The sequence below is a fragment of the Felis catus genome, chromosome F2 (assembly GCF_018350175.1).
Source record: "Felis catus isolate Fca126 chromosome F2, F.catus_Fca126_mat1.0, whole genome shotgun sequence".
Classification (NCBI taxonomy): domain Eukaryota; kingdom Metazoa; phylum Chordata; class Mammalia; order Carnivora; family Felidae; genus Felis; species Felis catus.
Window position 1 is genome coordinate 19,135,001 of NC_058385.1, and position 14,667 is coordinate 19,149,667.

Consider the following 14,667-nt stretch of genomic DNA (forward strand, 5'->3'; position numbering starts at 1 on the left):
AACAGAAGGATAAGTGCTCATGGATTTGAATGTCTTCAAGGCCAAAATGAAAAAGTAAGAATTCACTTATTTGAATCTTCTCTCCTCACATCACATAGTTTAATCGGATTGACAATACCAGAGATTTAAAATTTTTTTTCAACGTTTTTAATTTATTTTTGGGACAGAGAGAGACAGAGCATGAACGGGGGAGGGGCAGAAAGAGAGGGAGACACAGAATCGGAAACAGGCTCCAGGCTCCGAGCCATCAGCCCAGAGCCCGACGCGGGGCTCGAACTCACGGACCGCGAGATCGTGACCTGGCTGAAGTCGGACGCTTAACCGACTGCGCCACCCAGGCGCCCCGACAATACCAGAGATTTAAAGGAAAGGAAAATATGTCTCCTTTTTGAGTGTTTTGGATTTTTTTAAGTATAAAAAAGAAGTGGCACTAATCATCTCTCTCCTCCCACTGTTCAAAACTTCCTCATCTGAATGGAAATGGCTGGGAGGACTGTGTTTCTACTGACCATTTTGGACTGGGACTGGACTGCTACTTGGCCCCTTTTGGTTTCCTTGCTTCTTCTTATAGAATTAGACATTGGGATCAGCCAAATCTCAAAACATCCCCAAACAAGCAAAATTTGAACCAATACTGTACCTACCAATCTCCTGAATGAGCTTCAATCTTCTTTCTATTGACTGGTACATTGTTCTTAAGTCTACCTTATGAGACCCAGGAACTTTTTGATAACATATACTTAACAAATATCTATTGATCATATGCATGTGGTACCATGATAGGCTCTGTGACAGGCATTACAACAGTCTCTGAGGATGCTCTTTTTCATGGCTTAGTTCACTGCTAAGACTGACTCAATGGAAGCTGATTGTTGACTCACAAACTTGGAGAAAGAGTTTACTTATATTTATAATAGCCTTTCCTTCAGTCAGGTCTCAGTGGTCAATATAAAATTAAATCTGGTTGATTTATCTTAAACCCAAACACATTTACTGTCGTTATCTGCCCCACTTGTATGCCATTTCAAATACCTCTTATTAGCAACTGTATCTGCACATGTTTCTAATTGCGGCAGCCAGCTTTGTGCAGGTGTAACCCTCAGCATCTCATTTTCGCTAGTATCTTTTATGTCTTATTTCCTGCCTTGGGATGGCCAGTGAGGATCACTCACAACCAAGTTATGTGCAGTTTAAAAGTTCAGGGTTATCAAAGCTCATAGACCACCCTTGACCAGGAACCTATGGATAAATTCTTTACCCTTTCATACTTCAAATGGACACGTTTCATAAGTATCCTCAGAATTCTTGTGGGATTATGCAGAAGCTGCCCGTACAGGGGCTGGCTCAATAACGCATCCTTATATTGGCTTTCTCTCCTTTTGTGTTTTACTCCCATGTCCTTCAATCCTGCCGCCCAGATCATACAAACACTTGCACATAAGCCTCTGTCTCATGCTCTGCATTAGGGTTAACTAGGCTAAGAGCTGCTTAACCCTAAATATACACAGGATATTTTTACTTCTTTTCAAGAAAATATAACTCTATTATCATATTCTGTAGAAAATTCCTCGTATATATAGGGTGAGCTCTATCTTCCTGTCATTATCTCCAAGGTGAACTAATCACTAGTTAAGAAATATCTTTTAGAGCTTACAATGTATCAAGTTCAACCTAAGCTAGGTTTTAGGGACAGGAAAATAAAATTCCTGCCTTTAAGACTTGGAATTTATTGACAAACAGACATCTGAACAGACAATTAAAATATAGTAAAGAAAAAGCCATGGTCAAGATGTGCATAGGTGCTAAGACTTCTGGAAGAAAAGCTTCTGAAAAGATAAGAATCTAGAATGAAAAAGTAGGATTAAGCCAAAAGTAAAATGGGGGAAAGTAAGTCACATCAGAGATAATGATATAATAACACAGAGACTTAATAAAAACATCTGCAAAAAAGTAAAAGCAGTGGTGTTTATGGAGTATAAAACAAAAGAAGAATTTGCAGAGATAGGTAGGAGTTGTGTGATAGAGAAACTCAAATGACTTGATAAGGAAGCCATAACTCATCTTGCAGGTGATGAAAATCCGGTAAAAATGGTCGTTCTTAAACTTTTTTGAGCCAAGGATTATTTTGAAAATCTGGTTGAAGTTATTGTCCCCCTGTCCAAAAAGAGCACATCTGCCAAAAACTTTTCATTCCATTTCTCGTGAATTATTGTGATTCTCATAAAACCTGCCCACAAACCCTCTAAAAATACTAATGTTAAGATCTCTTGCACTAAAATACTTAAATCATTAGAGTAATGTGGTTGGATTTGTTTTGAGTATGCTGGTAGCCATATGGAAAATGTATTTTTGGAGGGCCAGTTTCTAAGTATGACTATCTGTGAGGACATGATATAATAATCTAGGGAAATCAAAATAAGCAACAATATTATAGTAATGTATAAAGAAGCGATGGATTCAGGACATCTCCTTAGGAGGTGTAATTAGCAACACTGCAACTGATTAGCCACGTGGGATGCAAAACAGGGTGATGATGAAAATTAGTTTGCTTTTGGATATGTTGCCTTTGAGATGCTCATGGTGCATCCAAGTAAAATGTCCTTACAAAAATTTGAGCTGAGGATTCTAGATAAAGATTTGAAAAAAAGCGATCTCTATGTGGCTAAAACCATGAGTAGACGAGCTGATTCAGGGAGGTGGTGTAAAAAAGAGTGGGAAAAGAGTGTTCATACAAAGTACAGTTGAAAGTTAAATAAAAACAAGGTGTGAAAAGCTCCTGTTTTATATGACAATTAGAAGGTTAGAGAGTCATTTCATTTCAGAATGGTAGAGACACAAACCAAATTAAAATAAGTTGAGGGATGAATGAAAACGGTGGAAGCAAAGATGCTGAATGAAGAATATTTAGGGAGGTTGGCTCAAAGAAGGATGACCAAGAAAAAGCAGCTGTTAAATGTTTGGGATAACTATGGGAGGGATTTTGTTTTGTGTTTGTTTGTTTTTTAAGGCTGAAAGACAAATGAGCTTGCTTCTATGCTGTGGGAAATGAACAGTGGAGATGAACAGAATCAATTGTGGTGGATAAAATAAATTAAGGTCCGAGAGAGATGAGTTGATGGGATTCAAATCACCAGTCTAAGTGGATGGTCTAAGCCTTACACAAGAGAGAGAGCCCCTCACCCTTTGTGAATTGGCAAAGTGGTAAATACTGGTTGGGGTGAAGGTAATTCTGTAGGTGCTGTGTGAGGGAGAGTAGCAGATCTTTATTCCTTAACATACAGTTTTTCTAGGTGACCTAAAAAAGAGGTTATAGTTTTGTAACGATTTTGAAAGGAATGGAAGACAGACAACCAAGAAGACCAACTTTAAAGTTGGGGACCATTGACTTGTAACTCACCAATTCTAGAGTGTCCGATTTTCTCCAGCATTGCCCCAGGTGCACATGTGTAGGAAAACGATGGATTAATACAAAATTAGGGTCTGGTTGGTCAGTAATGACAGGAGGATGTAGGTTCATGGGAACTGAGGACCACAAGTCCCAGCTGCGTAGCGCAGAACTGGAGTCAGGAGAGGCCAGATACCTCGGAGAAAATAGAAACTGGAGACCTGTATTTTTTTTTTTTTAATTTTTTTTTCAACGTTTATTTATTTTTGGGACAGAGAGAGACAGAGCATGAACGGGGAAGGGGCAGAGAGAGAGGGAGACACAGAATCGGAAACAGGCTCCAGGCTCTGAGCCATCAGCCCAGAGCCTGACACGGGGCTCGAACTCACGGACCGTGAGATCGTGACCTGGCTGAAGTCGGACGCCTAACCGACTGCACCACCCAGGCGCCCCTGGAGACCTGTATTTGATTGAGGAGAAAGTGTGAAGGATAGCGAGTTTGTAAAAGAGCCTAAAAGAGTTTGTCGTTAGAAAACAGAACATTGGATTTAAATATTGCTGATACGGACCAATTTGGGGTTGTCTGTCCTTGGGCTAGGGAAGGTGAAGTAGAAGGAAAGATCTCCAGATTTGAAATAAGGGATTTGAAATTAGTGGGTAGATACACAAGAACATGAAAAGCATTCAAGATAATAGTGACTTGAGTTGAAGAAGAAAAGTTTGAGTCTGAGCAAAGTCTTTACAGGGAGAAAGAAGGAAGGTTAATATTTCAAATTCTGTGTTATCTGAGGTCAAGGGATTAGGCAGCCTCCTTTGGAGAGGAGGCGCTGTCATGGTCTTAGAGGAAAAAAGGGATGTAATGTTCTGAGAAGACAAAAGGGTTTTGATGATGACAAGAAGGAGCAGGAAGCATTTTGTTTAGGGACTGAGAATGCAGAAGAGTGTTTCATATGGAAAAGGTTTTAGAAAGCAGAGAAAAGACTTGGGAGTATAAGTAAAACTCTTGTAGTGTAAAGAAAAAACAGATTGAACTTTTATTAAGACTGTATTTCCCGGACTTGCCCACATAACCCTTGTTTGCATAGTGCCTATTAACCTCTTACAGAAGTAGTGCTGTGTGGATTACAGCTCGGGAAACATTGGCAGAGCGCTCAAGGATAGCAGGGCTGTGAAGCATTCCACAATGCAATTGCTGCCAAATCACGGTAAATCCACCTCTTAAGGTATCTGGAGGGCAGTGTTTGGACAAAGATGAGCCAGCTCCAAGGCCACCCAGTTTGTTGGGTTGTTTGCATGGCCATTTATCTTTTCGACTCAGCTAAATTGAAGTCTGTGAAATCAGGGTCATTTGTAATTTATTTACATCTCTACAGCATTAGGCTTATTACGGAGTATGTTAATAAATACTAAATATTTTTATGGAAGCTTTCAATAAGCAAAAAAAAATTACAACTTAGTTTTTATTTTTTGCTTCTTTCTGCCTTTGTTGGATATTTATTTTCCATTTAGGTTTTTTGAGATACCTAAATCGAGATACCTAAATGTGTTGACGTTCATTGCCAATTTTGAATGATAAATTTTACTTATTATACCTTTCATATCACTTGTTTCTACATACTTTCCCTCTTTGAAACTTTGATGAAATGGTCCTAGATAAAGAAAATGCAGGGGCGCCTGGGTGGCGCAGTCGGTTAAGCGTCCGACTTTAGCCAGGTCACGATCTCGCAGTCCGTGAGTTTGAGCCCCGCGTCAGGCTCTGGGCTGATGGCTCAGAGCCTGGAGCCTGTTTCCGATTCTGTGTCTCCCTCTCTCTCTGCCCCTCCCCCGTTCATGCTCTGTCTCTCTCTGTCCCAAAAATAAAAAATAAACGTTGAAAAAAAAAATAAAAAAAAAAAAAGAAAATGCAGAAAAGAATATTTGATATTGTAGATTAGTAAAGTATTTACTCTAATATTGGAAATAAACAAAATAAGAAGAAATAATTGGGCAGAATTGACATGTAGTTAAATCATTCATTTAAAAGTGATGCTGCTCTTTCAAAGTAAAATTTAAAACCTTAATTCAAAGTAAAGTCAATCAAAAAAATATAAATTTACATATATTTGATCAAAAAGTGTTATGACTCTCAGGAAATTACCCTTGATAATTCTTTAATTAGCTTATGTAATACAGTAAATGTGGTTTTGTGTATAAAAGGTAATATGTGAGTATTAATGTGTACTCTATACAAAAATGTACAAAATTTAATACTGAATAAAAATGAAAATATAATTTATAATATTTATAATTACACAAAAGATAAAGAGTCATACATATATGCTTTAAACTGCAAAAGTAAAATGCAAATTATTTTGTGATTCCACTGTGGTATATAAAAGCAAAGATGTAAAATAGTTGAAAAGTTGAACTTTTGAGCATGGTGCAGGTGTGAATTGTACTTAAGTTTGTATTTTTAAAAATAGTAATGCTGTTTGTTATGCCTTTATTAATATTCTCCCGTGAGGGCACTTGCCAGTAGCTCAATGCAAGAAAAAAGTAAGGCACTGATAGAAACTTCCAATCTCTGGATTATTTGATATATTGTCCTCCAACATTAGCGGACCTTATTCTTAGGACAGAGTTCCAACAATGATGGATAACCACTCTTCTGATAGAGTGGTTTCATAGTATAATATAAGTCCAGACTGTTTGAATTAGGTATTGCTAGTCTCACTATAGCAAGGTGCATACAGAAGCTCAGTAATATATTGCCCTGAAAGTATCCATGGGTCTTCCCTTCCTGAAGACCCAGTGTCTTGGAGAACCCCGGGCAGTCATACATATTAGGAATCTTCACTGCCAGTGTTGAGACTTACCTTGATGTGCAGGCCTTTAAGCTCAAGTTTGGTTAATGTGGAGACCTGTGTCTGATGAGCCGCTATGTAGAAACCCTCTTCTGCCCCTGGACCCAGAAGCCAGGAGAGTACTCTGTGTGGGACTCTTGCTCTTTTTCCACTCACTTCCCCGTTGTAGTTTCAGTGAAAACATTTGCTTACAAACCTTCCTCCAGTGAGGCTGAGAAAAAAAGCAGATTCTGCCTATACTAATCTTGCCATGAACATAGGAGAAAAGATGATGAAAGACTTATCCTTAAAGGTTAGAAAAACAAAAACACTATGTGACAAATGCTTTAGTAAAACTTTAATTCCCTTGTGAGGAAGCAAGTCTGATTTTAAGTTTAGAAGCGATGTCCTCGTAGTATATAGTTCACATTTCACAATTCAACACTATTTGAGGTTTCAATGACCATTTTTAATTATTTAGGCTTCAAGGAGATAACCTGGCAGAAAGGACAGAAGAGACGTCACAAGTACTTCTTTCTCCAGATGAAATAGTCCCAGATTCTTTGGGTAAGTTTTAAATCCAACAATATTTACTGTAACTTTAGTGGCACTTAAGAAAGAAAGAAAGAAAGAAAGAAAGAAAGAAAGAAAGAAAGAAAGAAAGAAAGAAAGAAAGAAAGAAAGAAAGAAGAAAGAAAGAAGAAAGAAAGAAGGAAGGAAGGAAGGAAGGAAGGAAGGAAGGAAGGAAGGAAGAAAGAAAGAAAGAGAGAGAGAAAGAAAGAAGCTAAAACCAAAGATCTCACCCCACACCAAATCATGGTAATGGCCATTCACATGTCCACCATTCCCTCAGGCTGTGTGCGTCAGGAGGTTAAGGGCAAAGGAGAAAAGAAGCAGGATGTGTGGATTCTGAGGAGCAGCCTCTTAATGTCTGTGCCTGTTCTAGGTACAAACAGGTCAACTCTATGTTGGCTACTCGCCAAATTTTGTCCCTAATTTCAGCTGGCTTTTGTAATGTACATTGCTTATGCTCATTTTCACATCATTGAAAATGAGCCTTGCCCGCCAGAATGTCAACATCATACTTGGTTTTCCTCCCTCTGTCTCAGCCCTATATTAAGTTGGCCTCGAATCATGTCAGTGTTACCTCAGAATTCCCCCTCCAAGCCAGCCTCCTCCTCATTTCCCCTGACACTGCCTAGTCTGTGTTTTCGTCCTCTTCCTCTGCCAAGGGTAACAAACCCGTAAATAGGCACTCCTTGTACTATCTTATCTCTTTTTAGTTCATTAGCTTTCTAAATATGAAGAAGCTTATTTCATTCTATTTTCTATGGGACAAAATTCAAACTCCTTCACACAGGATATTAAGATCATGTCAGGGCACTTCAAAATGTTGCCTGAATAAGTAAATAAGTAGATGTAATGCCACGACAATGACGTCTAAGATAAATCACTGCATCATTATTCAGTATTCTAACTAGATGCAGTTGTTAAATCCAATTGGGCTAGTTAGAAAAGAAACTATAGAAAAATATTTCCTTACATTTGGATAGAGAAGGACATATTAAAGAAGATGGGAAAACACGGGATACAGGAGTTCTGATGCATTGTACCCCACTTGTACCCCAATGTTTATAGCAGCACTTGTACCCCAATGTTTATAGAAGCACTTTCAACAATAGCCAGATTATGGAAAGAGCCTAAATGTCCATCAACTGGTGAATGGATAAAGAAGTTGTGGTTTATATACACAATGGAATACTACGTGGCAATGAGAAAGAATGAAATAAGGCCTTTTGTAGCAACGTGGATGGAACTAGAGAGTGTTATGCTAAGTGAAATAAGTCATACAGAGAAAGACAGATACCATATGGTTTCACTCTTATGTGGATCCTGAGAAACTTAACAGAAGACCATGGGGGAGGGGAAGGAAAAAAAAAAGGTTAGAGAGGGAGGGAGCCAAAGCATAAGAGACTCTTAAAAACTGAGAACAAACTGAGGATTGATGGGGGGTGGGAGGGATGGGAGGGTGGGTGCTGGGTACTGAGGAAGGCACCTGTTGGGATGAGCACTGGGTGTTGTATGGAAACCAATTTGGCAATAAATTTCATATTTAAACAAAAAAAGAATAAGGTGGGAAAAAAATCCCTTAACATTAAAAACAGTATTTTAATTCAACTACAGAGTGTTAAGAACTCCTGTTCATCAAGAGATGTCAGAAATAAGTAAATTGATAAGCCATAAAATAGCAAAATACACTTACAACATATTTGTCACTGATTAAAGATTAATATTTAGAATACATAAACAATGTACAATTTAATAAAGATCAACAAACCAATAGAAAAATAAACAACAGATACGAATAGATATTTCACAGAAGAGGAAACACAAATTGCCAATGAGCACATGAAAAATGCTTGACTACTTTAGTAATCAAGGAAAGGCAAATTAAGACCATAGAAGGATGCTGTTTTACAATCTTTGGCTTGATGTTAATTAGGAAATCTGGCAAAGGCAAGTGCTGGTGAAGACAGAGATCAAAGGAAACTCATACACTATAGGTGGGGTATAAACAATTTTGGAAACAGTTTTCCATTATTTTAAAATCTTGAATATTCATATACTCTAAAGCTCAGAAACTCTACTTCTGGGTGAATATCCTTGAGAAACAAGTCTCCTGTACCATAAAATGTGAACAAACTTTGTTGATATGCTGGTGGACAGGAAAATGGATACACCGTGGAATTATTGCATTATAGGAAACTGCGTTTCAAGTACGCACATAGGATGAATGAAATCAGAAGTGTGCTGGTAAATGTTAACAAAGCTTTCTTTGGAAAGAAAGCCCTGATTTGTAGAGATTGATGCTTTCGATGATGTAAATACTCTCACCATATCTGATTTAAAGCAACTGATCTGAAAATGACAGTGGGTCTTCCAATTCAGTATGGGCAAGTCACAGCTCACAATTGAACAAGTCTTAAAAGCGTAATATTGATTGAACAAAGGTAAGTCATAGAATGCCATTTTTGTAAAGCTCAAAACTAGCAAATCTACATAATATCTTCTTTAGGAAAATATACATAAGTGATAAAACTATATTTAAAGAAGGGAATTAAAGACTCAAGATGATGGATGTCCTCAAGGGATAAGGGAAACAAGGAGATGGGATAAGGAAGGTGCTCACAGGTATATGTAGGTTGCTGGAAATGTTCTAATTCTTAAGTTAGGAGGTGGGTTTGAGGTGTTTATCACTGTGCTTTGTAACCTAAATATACTATATATATATACACACACATATATATATACATATATATACATACATATATATATATTTAATCTACATATATATTGTATACAATTGGCTCTTGAACAATGTGGGGATTTGGGGTGCTGATCCCCTGAACAGGGAAAAATCTGAATATAACTTTTGAGTCCCTAAAAACTTAATTGCTAATAGACTACTGCTGATCAGAAGTCTTACCGATAATATAAACAGTTAACACATATTTTATACGTTGTATGTATTATATACTATATTCTTATAGTAAAGTAAGCTAGAGAAAAGAAAATGTTAAGAAAATCATAAGAAAAATACATTTATGGTACCGCACTGTATTTATTGAAAGAAATCCTATGCAAGGGGACCCATACAGTTGAAACTCATGTTGTTCAAAGGTCAACTGTATATACTTTTTTACATGTCAAATATTAACAACATTAAACATTAAAAAACAAAAAAAAACAGGAGCACCTGGGTGGCTCAGTTGGTTGAGCATCTGACCTCAGCTCAGGTCGTGATCTCACGGTCCATGGGTTCGAGCCCCACATCAGGCTCTGTGCTGACAGCTCAGAGCCTGGAGCCTGTTTCAGATTCTGTGTGTGTGTCTCTCTCTCTGACCCTCCCCCGTTCATGCTCTGTCTCTCTCTGTCTCAAAAATAAATAAACATTAAAAAAATAAAAAAAAAAAACCAAAAAACAAAGTATTGTGGAACATAAACCAATGTGAAGGTAGCACAATACAGGAAATGATAATAGTTTCTATATATCTAAATCTCTTGCAGTACTGATGAGATTACACACTACCATGATAGACCTTTAACACTGACAGCGAAAGTTGAACAATGTGGTGGTACTAGGAACATGGAGGACCCAGGTTGGCCATTTGGTGACACTGTAGCTTTTGGAGTGTCTGGCTTCTTCTCACTGGTAGTCTTGCATGTGTACCTTTACGTAAGCCATTCTTTCCTGATTCATAGTAAGTTCTTTCTCCTTCCCTCTGCCTATTCAGATCCTATGTTCTAAGATCATGTCAAGTCTCCCTGGTGTCTAGCCCCCTCCAATGTTGTTTGTTTGTTTGTTTGTTTGTTTCCTTTTTCCTTAATAGTTTTTTAATTACTTCTTGTGTTTTCTTCCCACTCGATTGGATTATATGCTTCTTGAGGTCCTCTTGTATTCCCCATCATGCCTGATATAAAACTAGACACAAAACAGCTATTACTTAATTACTGGCTTTTTAATTTTATCAAAACCACTGAAATCCACTAATCCACCAAGGAGATATATATCCTTCCACAATCACATTTGCATAATAACTGAGTATTGTAGGGATTTAATTTTTTTTGGAAAATTTAACGATGCATCATCACTAATATGTGGTTGATTATACCTATTTGCATCCACTGGAGGAAAAATATTCATTAAGTTCCTTTCTTGAATTTCTTACACCCTGAATTTTTCACATTCAAATATTCAAAGACCTAATCAGCAAATGACAAAATATAAGTTTCTGATTCAGTACACTCTTTTCCAATTAAGTTAGATCATTAGATTCAGTTATTAAATATTTTTGGCATTATCCAAATGTGCTGATGTGATTTTTATGTGAACTGTACATCCAAATTGAGCTTGGCTCAGTAAACATACATTTTTTTTTATTTTTTTTTCAACGTTTATTCATTTTTGGTTCAGAGAGAGACAGAGCATGAACGGGGGAGGGGCAGAGAGAGAGGGAGACACAGAATCGGAAACAGGCTCCAGGCTCCGAGCCATCAGCCCAGAGCCTGACGCGGGGCTCAAACTCACGGACCGTGAGATCGTGACCTGGCTGAAGTCGGACGCTTAACCGACTGAGCCACCCAGGCGCCCCTAAACATACATATTTTTATGTGTAGGTATAACTTTCTGCATAAAAAACCTGTTGTGACATAAAACAGGAAGAGTAAAAATAATGAGAGGAAGAAGTTGGATACACCTAAACATTGTGATAAACTCTACAGATTTCGAGGTTCCTGCCTGCATGCCCAGTCAACCACACTGGCTAAGCTTCTATTCTGAGTGCTGCCAGATACTCTTAGATTTTGAAAAAAATTACTTTATCTTCCTATGCTTTGGCTTCTTCTTCTCTAAAATGAAAAGACAAGACAAACTCTCTAATATTGAGAAACTTAGGTACTCATTTTCCCCTCTATGTGATTGAAAAAAGCTCAAAGTTCATTGTTTATATTTTGAAAATCATTTATACTTTATTAGTAAGTAAGTAAGTAAGTAAGTATACTTTTATACAGAAGTTGTTCTGGAGCAGACAGAGCAAAAAAGCTTGCACATATGTACCCACCAATTATTGCTAATAAGCAGTGAACTCAGACACTTAAAAAATAGAGTGTGCTCCTCCATGCATTAAATGCTAAGATTTTATTTTCATGATGTCTATTGTCCCTACTGGTATATTAGACTGATATTTTGGCACTGGATTTGGACTATTTACAAGGGTCCTTTCAACTCAATACTGTTTAATATGGTCAGATATATAAATTTGCAAATATTGTGGTAGCACTTCATAATTGTTCCTCTGCACTAAGTTGAATGGACCTGTCTATATTGTAGATCTCACTGGATATGACACCAATAACCAGGAAGAATTCAACCAAAACAAGAACAGAACAGGATGTAAAACCAAAGAAAGCTACCACTACCTTCCCTTTATAAATACTAATTTCTCTTTAAAAAATTAATACTGTAAAGGTATTCAAATATATTCTGAGAGAGAGAGTCATAGAAAATGATCTTGCTCAACTTGTTTTGAAAGCATGAAGTTGAATACCTGGCACAGAGGTATTTATTGAATTTAAATGAATATACAAATACACAAATAAGTGGATGAATGAATTGATTTGTACATACATGCATCAAAAATCAAACAGAATGACAATACTCTTTAAAATTAACTCACTGAGAAGAACTTGAGAACTCACTTATAGTGTGGTATTTCTAAATTTAAAAATCAACAAATTCACAAGAGGGTTGGTTTTCTTTTTCTGTATATGAAATAATTTGCTTTGTAATATTGAATAGAACATTTTAATATTATTTACTAAGTCAATACTCTACTTACATAATAATTTCAACACATAAGTGAAACAAAAATTAGTGAGTGAATACCAAAATACAAAATTATTTGCTCTCACAGTTATGTAGAATATAATTCATCTTTGCAGGACTTAAATTATGCTAATTTATACATTCTAATTTAAATAATCTACCTACTGTCACCCTTACAACCGGGTTTTAGTAGATAGAGGTTCAAGTACTCATCATAAATGAATTAATATTTTTGAACTTGGTGTAATTCTCATCACCTATGTTGATTTTATCAACAAAAATTTGCTTCTTTTTTATGTCATTGTTCTGTTTGGAAGGGCAGTAGATAACATTTTAAAATGCATCTACACCTGGAGAAAATATGTCATTCTCCAAAGTTAGTTTTATGTTGGAAAGAATTATGTGTTCTAAAATGAAATCTACATTTACATCTAGATAAACTATGTGCATTGGGATTTAGTAATTTTTCTTCTTGAACCTAAAACTCTGAATTATTGGAGACAGAGCTCCATGGTTCAAAAGCTATGATTATGGATTTGTGCTAAGCTTTCCATAGTCTCTCTGGTCTTAGGTGACCATTAAGGGTTTGAAGGATTTAATGCTCTGATTTTTTTTCCCAGAGTGCACATTTTATGCAGCAGACAAAATCTGCCTGCATATGTATGTGAATCTAAAGGAAAGTCTTTAGGGAATCATGGCTCTTTCAAATATTAATAAATATAAGAAATCAATTTTAAAAGTTTCCAGTGATTTAAAATACCCTCCTCTTAACTGATTTTTAAAATTTGAATAGAAGGTTATTAAAACACAAAGTCTTTCTAATGCTCCACATATCTATCCTTATTGCAGAATTATTTATAACCCTTAGGATTCCTTGTTATCATTAACTTAACTCAGCAGACATATGGGAAGGCTTGCCATCATTTTATTCGTGTATTTGAAAGCCAATACTCCTCAAGGCGAGTCAGGCTAAGTAATTACAACTTCTCGCTTGATACTTAAAATGGAAAACCCACCACCATTTAATAGTATGTGCCTTTCTCCAAACTTTTCATAATTTGCCATCCCATTTAATAAGGAGAGCGCAAATCTGTGCTTAAGTATAGCACCGATATATTTTGGCTTAAATATAGCCAAAAGTAAGGGGAGAAAAGATAGTTGGTAGATAAAACAAACAAATATAAAATTATAAGACAGAAAATGGACATTAAATAAAAGTTCCAACAATGACCTGAATCATCCACCAAAAGAAAGCTCGCTCTAGCATAACTGTAGCTGTTATACACTTTTGATTTCATTGTGCCATTCTAAATTAGAAATACGGAACATTTTTCGTATGTTGTCTTTAAGCTAAATAAATAACATTCTACACTTTATTCTAGCTCACAGACACTACAATTCTTCAATAACCAATTCAGTCATTTTAATATCCTTCTCATAATAGGTTCATGTATCACAGTGTTAGTAAGCAAAATGTGACAATAATATATTCATTCTTTTTGTAAAAAATAGATTCTTTACCAGGGACTGAAGAAGCACTAATGGAAGAGGGGGAAGAATTTGAGAAAGCGTCTAAATTGACAGGACCTGTAAGTACACTCATTTACTTACTTTTTTTTTTAATTCCTAAAACTAATGTATATTACCAATAGGAAAATCTAAAAGGAATAGGAAATAATATTCTTTAAATTGAGAAGTATCTTCAGATGTGCATCTGGTATATCCCACATAGTCATGCTGAGTGCTTGTATCAGTAGGTGGTCAGCTCGATTACAGGTATACAAGCGAGGCTGGACTTAGCTCTTTCAGCAATTGGGGAAAAAGATTTGAATAAGTTAGGAAAAACTAAGTTCTGCTTATTAACTGCTGGTTTGTGCACGTGAATATTCTAAAAGATTATGAGCTGCCATGCTAACCTTCATTATGTTTAACTATACACATCTTGATAAAAAGCAAATGTTCTGCATATCCTGAATGTTTACATATAACATAAGCTTACTATTATTGGTGTGAAGTCTTTGTGATAGTTTTTGCTACACTGTGTCTCTTCAATAGAGTAGATTGGGAGAAAACCA

General features: G+C 36.4%; 1 protein-coding gene across 1 annotated transcript in view; it reads left to right on the forward strand.

Annotated features, from left to right (window-relative positions):
- CF2H8orf34 (chromosome F2 C8orf34 homolog) overlaps positions 1-14,667 on the forward strand; it is a 405,526-nt gene that overhangs the window by 301,307 nt on the left and 89,552 nt on the right. Inside the window, 2 exon segments of the mRNA XM_019822764.3 lie at positions 6,689-6,774; positions 14,105-14,181. Of these exon segments, the coding sequence (XP_019678323.2) occupies positions 6,689-6,774; positions 14,105-14,181 (163 nt within the window).